Genomic DNA, 13,404 nt, shown 5'->3' with positions numbered 1-13,404 from the left:
TTTTTAATTTTTATTTATTTATTCATTTATTATATATAAGTACACTGTAGCTGTCTTCAGATACACCAGAAGAGGGCATCAGATCTCTTTACAGATGGTTGTGAGCCACCATGTGGTTGCTGGGAATTGAACTCAGGACCTCTGGAAGAGCAGTCAGTGCTCTTAACTGCTGAGTCATCTCTCTGGCCCCTAAGAGAGATTGCTGTGTAGCACAGACTAATCTTGAACTTGCTGTGGCTAAGAATAACCTTGATTTCCCGATCCTCCTGATTCCATACCTTTTATGCAGGGTGGGATTATCAAGAGCCCAGGACTTCGTGCGTGCTAGGCAGGCTTTCTACCAGCTTATTTCGGGTTTGTTTGCCCGCCATTGTCGATGAGTTTGATAACCCTATTGAATGTTATAGCCATAGCTCACACCCTTTCCTTTGAATCACAGTTTGCCACTGTGTAGATGTGCTCTATTTGTTTGCACATGGTACCATAGTCCGACATTGTGGTTTCCGGTTTGAGCTTTTACAAATCAAGCCACCGTACACATTCTTGCATCCACACACTCATTTCCCTTAGAGTGGGATTGCTGGGTCACATGACAGATGCGCTTTGCCTTGATAGAGATTGCCAAAGTTTCAAAGTGGTGGAGATTTACATCTTCTTTCCCTGACCCCCATTCCAGATATCAGTATCTTGTATTGACAAGTCAAGCCATTCTATTGCCTGTGGAGACGCATTTGATTGTGACTTTAGTTTTTATTTCCACGATGAGTGAGGCTGTTGGGCTCCTCTCCATTGTTCCTTTACAGTAATGGGGGGTTGGGTGTTTAGCCCAGCCTGGCCTGGAATGACTCATTCTCCTGCCTCCAATTCTTAAGTGCTGAAGTTACAGGTGTGTGTAGTAGTGTGATGCCTGGTTCACCTCTCTCTCTCTCTCTCTCTCTCTCTCTCTCTCTCTCTCTCTCTCTCTCTGTTACTGAGGAGTGAACCGAGAACACTGGGCATGTGGGCAAGTGAGTCCCACCTCTAAGAGGGTAAACATTTTTGCATATTTATTTCCCATTTGTGTTTGTCTGAGTTGTTCATTTTTAAAAATAAGTACATTATCATTTCCAGATTGAGTTTAAATTCTCTATATAATCTGAATGAGGTTCTTAAGAGTTTTATGTCACTCAAAATTTACACACACACACACAAACACACACACACACATACATACACACATGTCATCATCACCAGCACTCAAGTATTTAAACTTATTTTGACTCTATTAGCAAAAGCAATTTTCACATTTTAGCAAACGATCCCAGCTGATCTAACACACGATGCCCCCACTCGTTTGGACATAGCATAGCTGGGCTCAAAGGGTGAAGTCTGATTTTCAGAGGCTGTAGCAGAGCAGAGCATTTGCTCTGGACTGCAGTTAGCAGGTGTAGTGGACCTGGCTCTTGGCTGTCCTTCCCCAAGCTGGGCTGCTGGTAGCTGCCTTGGGCTGTGGATGGGTGGTACAGGGAGGAACCAGGAGAATCCAGGGCCGGGCTGTCACATCCAGGTGGTTGCTCACTGCTTACCACGTGACTGCTCCATGGTAGGGTCTGGGGATCCATGGATGGTTAAGACAGCAGTTTCATGGCGGAACCATGGTCAAGAAAGCTTAGGCAGGCATGGTGGCCTGCAGTGCTGAATGCAACAAGAGGCATCGTGCTCAGGACGTCCAGAAGAAGAGGAAAGCCGGAAGCATCGGAAGTTCCTGGAGGTCCTGGATAGGTCCCAGGGACATCTTCCTAGTGGAACGATGCTATCTGAGCTGTGCCTTGACACTAACCAGGAGTCACTAGGCAGAGGGTGGCAAGAGGAGCTTCTTAGTGATCTTAGTCTAGGGGCTATAGTGCATGGTGTGTTGAGGGACAGGGCAAGAGAATGAGGTAGGCCCAGGAGGCTCCATATGCAAATAAAAAAACCTTCCTGCCCTCAGCCCTCAGAGTATCCCATTGCTACACATTTTATTTCCTGTATGTAATCTGAGGGGGGGGGTGTGGGGGGTGGTCACAGCTTTCTCTGTTAGTCTGCTCAGTCAGGGGTGCTCAGTGGGTGGTCTCTGTCCAATGGCTTTTCAAGTCAGAGAAATCACAAGGTCTGATCCTTCCCACAGTGACACATGTGCCTGTGGCAGTGTGTGCCTGGCCCTTGGTGGGCACTGGGCAGGTGTGGCATCCACTCCTCTTACCTGAGAGCATATCTCTAGCAAGCAGTAACCTTTGATTGCATGCCATTTTTCTTCAGGAGCTGGGATCTAGAAGGCAGAACACAAAGAAAAATGGTTCCCTGGGAGTGGCTAATGAGGTGGTAGTCTGGGGAAAAACAAATACTATATGTTTTATTCTCATGTGTGGATTTTTCTTTGAGACAAGGTCTCACTGTTACCCTGAAACTGTGTAGGCAAAGCTAGCCTTGAACTCACCTGCCTTTGTCCCCTGAGTGCTGGGATTAAAGGTATATCTATTCAGGTGGTTAAACAGGTGGGAGGGGCAGCCAGACAAGCATACCTGAAGACCTGGGCTTGCTTGAGGAGGTTTCTAGCCTTGGTGAACTCCTGGGTCAGTATTTTTAAGTCATCACCTTCAAACAGTGGCAACTTGGGATCCTGGGGAAGGGGAAATGAATGTAAAATTCATTATACTAAACTACTAGATGAGACCTGACATCTAAACTCTGAGAGAAGATGGTTGTGGCCCATACATATACAGCCACCCAATTAGATAAGATGGATGAAGCAAAGAGGTGCAGGCTGACAGGAACCAGATGCAGATCTCTCCTGAGACACACAGCCAGAATACAGCAAATAGGTGAATGCCATCAGCAAACCACTGAACTGAGAACAGGACCCCCGTTGAAGGATTCAGAGAAAGGACTGGAAGAGCTTGAAGGGGCTCAAGACCCCTTATGAAGAACAATGCCAAGCAACCAGAGCTTCCAGGGACTAAGCTACTACCTAAAGACTATACATGGACTGACCCTGGACTCTGACCTCATAGGTAGCAATGAATATCCTAGTAAGAGCACCAGTGGAAGGGGAAGCCCTGGGTCCTGCCAAGACTGAACCCCCAGTGAATGGGATTGTTGGGGGGGGCGGGCGGTAATAGGGGGAGGATGGGGAGGGGAACACCCATAGAGAAGGGGAGGGGGAGGGGTTAGGGGGATGTTGGCCTGGAAACCAGGAAAGGGAATGACAATTGAAATGTAAATAAGAAATACCCAAGTTAATAAAGATGGAAAAAGAAAAGAAAAAAAGAAGGTGGTTAGAGCAAATTAGATGTTGCCTCTCACCAGAGGCAGGAAGTCCTTGTGGGCTTCAGCTTGTGCATCTCCATGTATCCAGGCAGCCCCTCTACACATGGATACTTTGAAATTAGACGATTGAGAGGCAGTGTGTGGGGGTGGGGAGGGACCAAGGCAGTGTCCAAATTTCAGTGAGTTTGACTCTTCCCTGGGTCCATGTGGCAAACGTGGTATGTGTTACCTGAACTGCTGGTGAGTCAGGAGAGTATCTGCAGGCTTCCTGCATTTCTTATGGTGAAACAGAGCTTCATAGGAATGTTTCCAAAGCACTAACTACTGAGACTCAGAGCCTAACTCGAAACACTGACTCCTAAGTAACCAGAGCTTTTCGACAGAGAGGAGGCTGCCACCAGTGTGCCACACTAGCAGCATGGCAATGGCTGCTCCCACTGCAGAACCCTTTGAATAAAGGTGGTGGTTCATATCTTATCCTGGCACTAGTGAGGGAAGTGGGAGGGAGGATCAGGAGTTCAAGGCTGGCCTTAATTATCTAGTGAATCTGAGGCCAGCCTAGGCTACTTGAGTCCCTTTCTCAAATAACCAAGGCCTACGGGTCTGGAAATAGTTCAATGGAAGAATGCTTAGCCAGGCTCTGGGTCCAACTTCCAGCACCTCTGAACAACAGCAACCAAAGGTAAGCCAGGCATGGTGGCACACACCATGTACGGGGGAAGTGGAGGCAGGAGACTTGAGAGTTCAAGGATAGCCTGGGCTACATACCAAAATACCGTCTCAAAAGAAAAATATGAAAACAAATAAATAAGGCTGCAGAGTTGGCTCTGTGGTTAAGAGCACTGGTTGCTCTTCCAGAGGTCCTGAGTTCAATTCCCAGCACCCACATGGTGGTTCAGGAGTCTATGATGGGATCTGATGCCCTCTTCTGGCATGCAGGTGGACAGGCAACAGCACTATGATACGTAATAAAACTATCATACATAATATAAATAAATAAACGGAAAAGTCAAATCTGTATACCATTCTCCTGCTAAACGGGAGGGGCTCCCTGGAACCATTGACTCCCCTCAGCTATTGTTATGTAATAGCTCACTGATGACTTCATTACGTGCTGCTAAGTGTCTGTTTCAGCGTGAACACTGAAGACAGGAGTCCCCAGGAGTGAAAGTCCAGTGGTTCTGAACCACATCTTGGGATCTGGCTCCGCCCTCCGCCTGCCTTTGGGCACGCACCTTGACTTCTGAAGCTGTTTGTCTCTGCAAGGATGGGGATGTAAGTGAGGCTGATTCAAAGCAGCCATCCAAATAAAGCAATTCCACCTTCCAGGGAACCTGACTTAGAGCAGCAGTTCTCAACCTGTGGGTTGCCACCCCTTTGGGAGTCAAATGACCCTTTCACAGGGGTTGCCTCTCAGGTATTTACATACTGTTATGCATGTAACAGTGTGTTACATACTTTTATGATTCATAACAGTAGCAAAATTACAGTTATGAAGCAGCAATGAAATAAATTTATGGTTGGGGGTCACCAGAACATGAGGAACTGTATTAAAGGGTTACAGCATCAGGAAGGCTGAGAACCACTGGTTTAGGGGGATAGCCATGGAAAACATGCCCTTCTTGATCAGCGATCAATGTTACATGTCAAAAGAGAAGCGGAGATCTCAGGCAGAAGGAAGTCAGTACTTGTGGAGGCTTCTGGAAGCCTCTTCAGAATACCCACCCCTATGACTGGTCACCTACCCTTTCCTCAATGAAGCCTCTGGCGAGCAAGCCTTGAATTCTGCTGAGGGCCTCATCACTAACAGGGCAGTGGTAACGGCCCCCACTGAGGGAAGCCAGCTTCCTCAGGAACTCAATTGCTGCTCTGGAGGAGAGACAAAGGTTCAGGGATTCACAGGGGCTAGGAGGGACAAGCAGAAACTCAGGGCCACAGTGGAACTTAAGCCTTTTGGGGCTTAAAGGAAAGTGGCCTGGCAATTGGGTGTCAGCTTAAACCATCAAGATCACTGTTAGGCACTTGAGTATAATCTCAGCCGGGGCATGCACATCCGCCAGTGTCTACAGTGTGTTAGGCCTAAAGGAACACAAATACAGCCCTTAAGGAGCTTATAGTCTAGTCAGAGAGAGAAAATATGTGCCCGATAATTGATTCTATTAACAATGTTTATTTGCCACTGGAGATTAAACTCAGAGTCTCATGCATCTAAGCATGTACTCTGTAACTGAGACATTCGTCAATCCTTCTTTGAAGAGGCTGAATCTTGTGTAACATATGTTGTTCTAAGTGACATAATAATTGTTCTATCAAGATCAAGCCAGTTAATGCCAGCACGGAGTGGGAAGGGTTCCAGAAGTCCTTCTCCTGACTGAGGACTTATTGACAGTTGATGGCTAGTCCAGGAGGGCAAGTTGCTTTTTGGGGGCATGTAGCTATTAATATGTTGCCCAGGCCCCAGTAGATGGCCTCATGTTCATGTACATACAGACAGCAGAAACTGGACTCAGTGAGTTGTATTAATAAAAAGGAAATATGGGGCTGGAGAGATGGCTCAGTGGTTAAGAGCTCTTGTTGATCTTATAGAGGATCTGAGTTTGAGTCCTAAGATCCATGGGAGCTCGCAACTATCCATAACGCCAGTTCCAGGGCATCTGAACTCCTAATTTCTGAAGGCACCAGGCACTCATGTGATACATATATCTACATGTAGGCGAAATATTCACACATATAAAACAACAATAATTTTTAAAAAGGGAACAGCCCAAGAAATTGTGGGGGAGATATTGTAGGGGCCTCAGGTAAGTTGGAGGTGGGGAAGAGGGTAGGTGCCTTCATCCATGCATACATGGATGAAAATTTCAAACATTCTTTGAAATAACATTAAGAATTGTGCTATGTTGGGGTTGGGGATTTAGCTCAGTGGTAGAGCGCTTGCCTAGCAAGCGCAAGGCCCTGAGTTTGGTCCCCAGCTCTGAAAAAAAAAAAAAAAAGAATTGTGCTATGTTAATGTTTTCTTCTCTAGTTTCCACAGATATTCATAAATGCTTTCCCAAGAAAAGAAGGTCAGAAAGCCTTCTTTGAACATCAGTTCAAGGCTGCAGTGATGTTAAGAGCAGCTTGTTGCTTGGTTGGTCTGTGGTAGGGAAAAGGCTTCTGTTTGTGCATCTCTTGATTCCCATGTGTAAGGGACGCTGTAGGTTAGTGGAGGGCCACACTCTAGAGAAGCCAGCTCAGCTCACTGCTGTTGCCCACCTGTCTGTGCTGGTCAGAGAGATGGTATGCACCTTCACGCCTCTCTCCTTCTGGAACCTTTGGACAGTGTCGAGTATAAGGCTGCAGCTTGTGTCTGGCTTCCCATCCGTCAGGAGATACAGCCCTTGCACATCCTGAAAGCTGAAGGCTTTCTAAGAGAACATAGAATGGGAGCTATATCTGGGAATGGAGATTAGCTGGGATGGGCAGAAGTGATGAGCTAATAGAGGAGACTCTGTCCCTAAGGGAAATGTGTCTGGAAGGATTCTATAAAACTGCCCGATTGCTTTCTATGCTAGCCTGCCGACTTAAATGTGATCCCTGGAACCATGTAAAATTGTAAGGAAAGAATCAACTTCATAAAGTTGTCTGTCTTCCACACATGTGTCATGACACGTGTGCTCTACATACATCATACAACACACACATACACACACGCACACACACACACAGGCACATGCACACACACAGGCACACTTGCACACACGCACACTGAAAAGAAATTTTAAATAAAGATTGAGATTCCTCTTTCTGCCTAAGATAGACCAAGGGAACTGGGAGGTCAGGATGGGGAAAAAGGCCCACTTCCTATCTGGTTAGTTCCAGACAGGCCACTCAACCTCCCTAACTCCCTCTGTCTCCATCTGAAAGTGAGAGAGCCCCATTCGCTGGTTGCTAGGAGATGGGATGAAGTGACATGCTGGAAGTCCTAAAGCATCATGGGCTACCGGCACAAGGTAGCACTGTCTCTGTCATGCCACATGGTAGGGTTTGGGGGCAGCACTTGCCATTAAAGCTGTTAAGACTGAGGTGCTCCCCTGGGCTTGCAGGTGGGCCACCCACTGCATAGCCTCGTGACACGCAGCGTCTGTGCTTTCTACCAGGGTGTTTTGCCATGGCTGTGGGTCCCTTGCAAAGCTGAGCAGGTTAAAACTGGAGAGAGAGAAAGAGAAGGGGGCAAAAAGAAAAGAAAGGATTGGTTAGAACAGCCCAGCTCATTCTGAAATTGTGGATGTTATCGCTGTGAGGATTGTTCTCTCGAGGACTCTACAGTGTGTCCAACACGGAGGAAGGTGAGGGTAACCAGATGCAAATGTAAGTGGACTAATGCAGCAGTGGGGCAAACTACACTGCTCTTTCCGCAGCAGACTCCTCAACTGGGCAGTTCTTGTTTCCGAAACCTCTCTGTTCCTTGGAACTGTGCTCAGCCTGGGAAACTAGGGACCTGCCTTTTGATCTTCCAGACCCTTCACACCCCCATCCCGTCCCTACCGGTCACAGTGTTTCCTCAGCTGCTCCCAAATCAGTAGAACGAGCTCTGTCTTCATCCACTGCAAGTGGGGGCCCATGGACCCTGAAGTGTCCAGCAGGATGCACACATTGCTTTCTAAGATGGTGCCAAACAGCCTGCGGCTCCCTGCTCCGAGATGGGCGGCAGAGGCAGGGGAGGGTTGGAACATTAGTTTTCCTCATGGTCGTTACAAAATGCGAACTCTTGCAATACTTACTCTCTGATAACTGGTCACAAGTTCTCCACTGGAGATGGCCCTGTGATGGTGTTGGGAACATCAGCTAGCTAGCCTTATGAGGTTTGAGAGATCAATATTTCAGGTCTAGGGGCTGGAGAAAAAGCTGGGGTGAGAGACTGGATGGAGACACCCATGGGGTATGGGTAACTCATTAAAAAAAAAGTTGTTCAAGGCTCAAGGGGGATTCCAGAGGGCTAGCAACTTGCCCAGAATCCCACAGCTTAGAGCCTAGGTTTTGTCTTGGTCCCCCCTAATCCACACTTTAGTCAGGCATCCTTAACTTTGGTTTTCTGATTCTACAGGGCTGAACAGAGATGGCACTGGGGAAGCTCAGCAAGTATCTGGTGTGACCAGTGTCATGAACACTGGTGTTCATTGGGACAAGCAGAAGAAAACTGACCAATGGCTGGAATATCAACTAGGTACACGCCACAATAAGTGGATCAAGTTTGTTGGGCCTTGCTGCTTAGGGTCTCCCAGGATTCACCTGGGTGTCCCAAAGCAAATCTGTTGGAGGGTTAATAAGAGGAAAGCCAGCCTGAAGCTGGCAGGATGCTCTAGGAGACTAGCCAGCCTTTCAAAGACCTCAACTACAAACATTTAATACCCGATGGTGGGAACACAGTGTGAGCCACCATGCCCTGGCCATCTTCACCTCCCAAATCGCTCGCACTCTGCCTACCTCATCTTTCCACATAACCCACTACTTGGCCAGCTCTCATCTTCCAAAAGGGTCGGACCACGAAACCCTTGTTCCACTCTATTTCCCAAGAGTTTATCATCCGTGAAGCAATCAGAGGTTCATTACAAAAGCAATGGAAAGTCTATTGAGCTTCCCATTGCTCTTGGTAACATAAGTGCTCCGGCTGCGTCTCCTGCCAGGTGTGCGTGAGAGGGAAGGCAATTCTCGACAGGGCTACTGGCTGAACATCAAGACCAAGAGGCCAGGCTGACACCCTGAAGTAGACAGGAAATGAAATAGGAAACAATTTAGCTTTGCAGTCAAAGAGAGCCTTATGCCCCTCCTGGCAGCCTGTGTTGTATACCCTGTCCTGTGTAAGTTCATTAAGTCAAGTTTTTGATGCTTTCTACTTAAATGCTCTCTGTCTGGCTTCTGCTTACCACACAGTCTCCTTTATCTGTCTTTGGCCTTCCCCTCTCGGCCTCTGCCCCAGCCTGCTTTTCTTCTTTGTCTTGTAATCACCTACACAATCTTTAAAAACATCACTCCAGGGACACTTTCTCTGAGAGGACACTGAGATGATGCTTTCCCATACTAGCCAATGGTTCCTCACAATACCATGTTCCTCCTTTCCCTGAACTTATCCCTGCCGTCCTATCAGACCTGCTTGTGACTCTTTGGTTAACAGCTCTCTCCTAGACAACATGATCTATTGTTGAGGCCCTGTTGGGATTTGTCTTCCCTCTCACACACACCTGGTAGGAGTTCAACACTTCTTCATTGAGTGAAAGAATGAATGAATGAGTGAGTGAATAAATGAAGCACAACCCCCCCCCCCAAGATGAGTTTGGGTGTGTGAGTCCCATGGACTGAATATATAGCTTTGTGCATGCTAGGCAAGCACTCTACCACTGGCTCTGGCTCTCAGCGGAGGTTCAAGTACAGGTGCTTGGGTGTGGACCTGTGTGGGAGGTGTGGGCCCCTTGCTACAAATGAAGGCACACAGTTATCAGCTATTCTGAGTGGCTGGTGTGAGCTGAGAATAGGAAAAGGTATACATACCCTCTACTTCCCCTTTGCCCCGTCCTAGCCTATGACCTGTCAATCACTTCTGGAGCTTAGAAGAGGGGTTTTGGGAAGCAGCAGACATGGCTACAAGCCATGGCTACAGACTATTTGCAGCAGGCTTTCCTGCAGAAAACCTGACTTAGTGAAATTACACAGGACCCTGCAGGGCAACACAGGCAGCCAGAAGGGGCCATAAGGCTCTCTGTGACCACCAAGCTAAATTGTTTCCTATCTATTTCATTTCCTGTTTACTTTAAGATGTCAGCCTGGCCTCTTGGCCTTGAGACTCAACCAAGGCTTGCCCTGGACCCCTGGCCTCCTGGCCTCGTTGTCACAAATACTGGGATTACAAGGTAAGGCAAGTTACCTGAAGTTATAGTCAGCCCTCCTCTGGAATGTGAGCCTGAGTCTCCTCGGCCTGCCCTTTCCATGGACCTTTCTTTGAGGTACCTTGGTACCCCAGGGGAAATGTAGAGAAGATGTTTTGCAGGTTGGAACCCCTTCCGTTTCTACCATTACAAAGGGGTTTAAGCCGGGCCCCTTTAATGCCCAGGTCTTGCTTCTCTCCTATCCCTCATTTCCTACTATCCTGACAGCTGTGGTCAGAACTGAGCTGTCCTCAGTCATGAACAGGGAGGAAAGGAGACAGACAGCTGTGTGGGTAGCTTGGACAGGCAAGAAGCTCTCTCCAGTTTCTGTCCACACTTCTGTCACCATGTCTGACGTCTGGACCCAGAGCTCATTCAGTATAAGGAGAACCGGTTGGCTAAGCCCACTGGCCTGACAGTCTCAGGAATTAACTTTCTCTCAGGCCCCTCCCACCTCTCTGGGCTGTAATCACACTCACCAGACAGCAGCCAGTGTAGCCTCTGCACATAGCACCTCATCACCTTCTCCAAGCCTGTGATGTACGTCTCCATCTCCCGCAGCGTCCACTGGATGTGTCTCACTATTCCCTGGGGAAGGCAAGCGGAGGCTAGTCTATCAGTGTTGGGTCATAGTCTTAGCACCCCTAAAATAGTTGATGCCATTATAATCTGCAATCATTAACGTATTTTTCTGTATATATGTTCATTTGCGTGCCTACATTTGAAACAGGGTCTCACTACGTGGTTCAGGTTGGCCTTGAACTCATCAGCTTCTTTCTTCTGCCTCCTGAGTCCTGGGACTATGGCAGAGACCATCATATTTGGACCAGTTTTGTTTATTGAAAAGTTTTTTCTTTTATTACTAGATTGAATGGTTCTGCGAAGGAAAGGGGAGTGGGATAATGGTGGAAGACAAGGGAGTCACTGGAATAGTAAAAACCACGCCATCTCCAAGTTTTAAAATAAGAAATCCTTGGTGAAAGGCTGGAGGGTCCATACATCTCAAACAGAAAGATGATCTCGGACAGAGAGGGGTCAGCATGTGAAAACAACACCAAGTTCTTTTAGTGGATAGTCCTTTCGGCTATTTTTAATTTCCTCTGATGTTGATAACATGGTATCAAAGGGCAAAGAGGAAAGGAAGCCAATGTTTACCTTGTACCTAAAGCACTTACTGCATTCTCAGAACAATGAGAAAAATACCTCCTGACTAGAAAGCACAGAGAGGGGACATGTTCCCTCCTGCTGTCCTAACAGAGCCATGACCAGTGTCAGGTACTCTAGTTCTCTAGTTGTTTGAATGAGAATGCCCCACCCCATGGGCTCTAAGGATTAGGAGGTTGTGACCTTGTTGGTCTATCAGTGAAGTGGGCTTTGATGTTTCAAAAACCCATGCCATTCCTAATTAGCTCTCTCTGCCTCATGCCTGTGGATAGGATGGAAACTCTCAGCTACGGCTCTACTGCCTGCCTGCCTACATGCTGCCATACTTCCCACCTCAAAGGTCACGGACTGTCGCCCTCTGAAACTGTAAGCCCAAATAGACCCTTTCCCCTAAAAGTTGCCTTTGTCACAGTTTCTCATCACGTTGATGGAAAAGAGACAGGTACCAGTACTTTGGAGTGACTACTTCAGCCCTGGCCTGGGTGCTTGATACCTGCTTCTAGGCCTTACCATCTACTCCAGAGTGTGGTCTCAGACCACAGGGGATTGGCTTTTCTTTTTAAAGTCAGAATTCTATATTTTCCACCAACTGAGGGATGTCCTGCTTTAGGGAGTGAGGCTAGACAAGCAGAAATGGAAGTCGGTGTTACCTGATCTTCTCTCTGCCACTAGCAGCTGACAGAAGGTAAGAAGGGAATGGGGGATGGAGAGCGTCATCACACTGTGACTTACATTGATCTCTATACTGGGGAAGAGACTGCAGTGTCTGGCCAGTGCCGACCCCCGTACTGACTTTTGGTATCTACAGTTGGGACCGAGGCATTTGGAGAGCTCCAGTTTCAGTCTCTTCAGCCCGCAAGTGGCTGTCCACTGTAAAATAAAACACTGTCAGGCCAAAATGAGTGGTTTGTCTTATTTATTTATTTATTTATTTATTTATTTATTTATTTATTTATTTATTTATTTGAGACAGCTCGGGTCCTCTCCATTGCCCTGGTTGCCGTGGAACTTGCTTATGTAGACCAGGCTGGCTTTGAACTCACAGAGATCCACTTGCCTCTGTCTCCTCGGTGCTGGGATTAAGTGTGCACCACTGGGCCCGGCTTGCTTTTGTTTGACACAGTGAGACTAAATGTAGTGATATGGCTTCCCAAGGCCACCAGTGAGGAGGAAAGCAGACTTGCTTCTGAACTTAACATTATTACCCCATGTGCACGGTAAGCAGGCATTCTTAACATGTTTGGCTTCTTCCAAGTGTGCCCACCCTCCTGGAAGATATGGTTGGTAGAAGAAATTACTAAGGGGCACTTGCTGATATGCACAACTGAATACCTCTTGACTTGAGCATAGAGTGTCCTTCCTGGGCAGCTCAATGGAAGAATTAATCCTTCTGATGGGTTTTCCTTGACTGTACCTCTTGTACACAGAACCTACAGAAACACAGCAGTGTTACCATGGATATGTTTCTCCCCTTTCCCCTTTCCCATGTCAGTTTCCCTGCAAGTCAAATTCTCTGCAGACTATTTAGGTATAATCTGCTGAAGAGGTAGAAGGTAAATCATGAGACGGAGTGGGCTGCTCAGGGTTCCCTTTCTCTATTTAGCAAGGAGTCCAGCTGGGACCGGTACTGTGATGGCTAATCTTCCTTGTCAAATCAACAGGCTTTAGAACCACCTGGAAGACATGGCCCTGCCTGACGTTTTGCGGGAGCTTCCAGGGAGGCTTGAGGAGGGAAGACCCACTCGAATGAGCTGACACCACAGCATGGGCTGAGCTTCTGGAGGACATAAAGGAAAAGGGGACAAACACCAGCCTTCCTTTTTCTCTGCTTCCTGACTGCAGGCCCAGTGTGGCCAGCTGCCTTGTGTCCCTGCTGCCATATCTGACAGTTTCTCCCTCTACTTCCCCACCTGGATATCTCATCAAATTGAGAGCCCAAATAAAGCCTTTAGTTGCTTTTGTTTGTATTTATTACATGGTAACATAGGTACCACTTCCCAGGGACCCGATGGCAGACCTAGGGAAGGACATCTTTCTCTCCTAATTGTCACCA

At 47.5% G+C, this 13,404-nt stretch overlaps 1 protein-coding gene and 1 long non-coding RNA gene across 6 annotated transcripts in view; one reads left to right on the top strand and one right to left on the bottom strand.

Annotated features, from left to right (window-relative positions):
* Positions 1-1,024: 1,024 nt before the first annotated feature.
* The window catches only part of Vwa3a (von Willebrand factor A domain containing 3A), a 62,140-nt gene continuing 49,760 nt past the window's right edge, over positions 1,025-13,404 (bottom strand). For 2 of the 5 annotated variants that reach the window (XM_087659554.1, XM_087659549.1), the window contains 10 exons: positions 12,684-12,781; positions 12,084-12,221; positions 10,667-10,775; positions 7,813-7,957; positions 7,329-7,473; positions 6,541-6,692; positions 5,031-5,154; positions 2,541-2,638; positions 2,222-2,287; positions 1,025-1,778 (listed from right to left, as the gene is read on the bottom strand). In XM_087659554.1, the coding sequence (XP_087515680.1) occupies positions 2,236-2,287; positions 2,541-2,638; positions 5,031-5,154; positions 6,541-6,692; positions 7,329-7,473; positions 7,813-7,957; positions 10,667-10,775; positions 12,084-12,221; positions 12,684-12,781 (1,061 nt within the window). In that variant the 3' untranslated portion in view covers positions 1,025-1,778; positions 2,222-2,235. 5 annotated transcript variants of the gene reach the window in all.
* LOC120099921 (uncharacterized) lies at positions 7,467-13,309 on the top strand. Its single transcript, XR_015652468.1, has 3 exons — positions 7,467-7,613; positions 8,372-8,491; positions 10,078-13,309. It is a non-coding gene; the product is annotated as an uncharacterized LOC120099921 (long non-coding RNA).

Source organism: Rattus norvegicus, chromosome 1, assembly GCF_021556685.1.
Source record: "Rattus norvegicus strain SHRSP/BbbUtx chromosome 1, alternate assembly SHRSP_T2T, whole genome shotgun sequence".
Taxonomy (NCBI): domain Eukaryota; kingdom Metazoa; phylum Chordata; class Mammalia; order Rodentia; family Muridae; genus Rattus; species Rattus norvegicus.
Note: the sequence above shows the minus strand (reverse complement) of the source record. Positions and strands in the feature narration are given on the sequence as shown.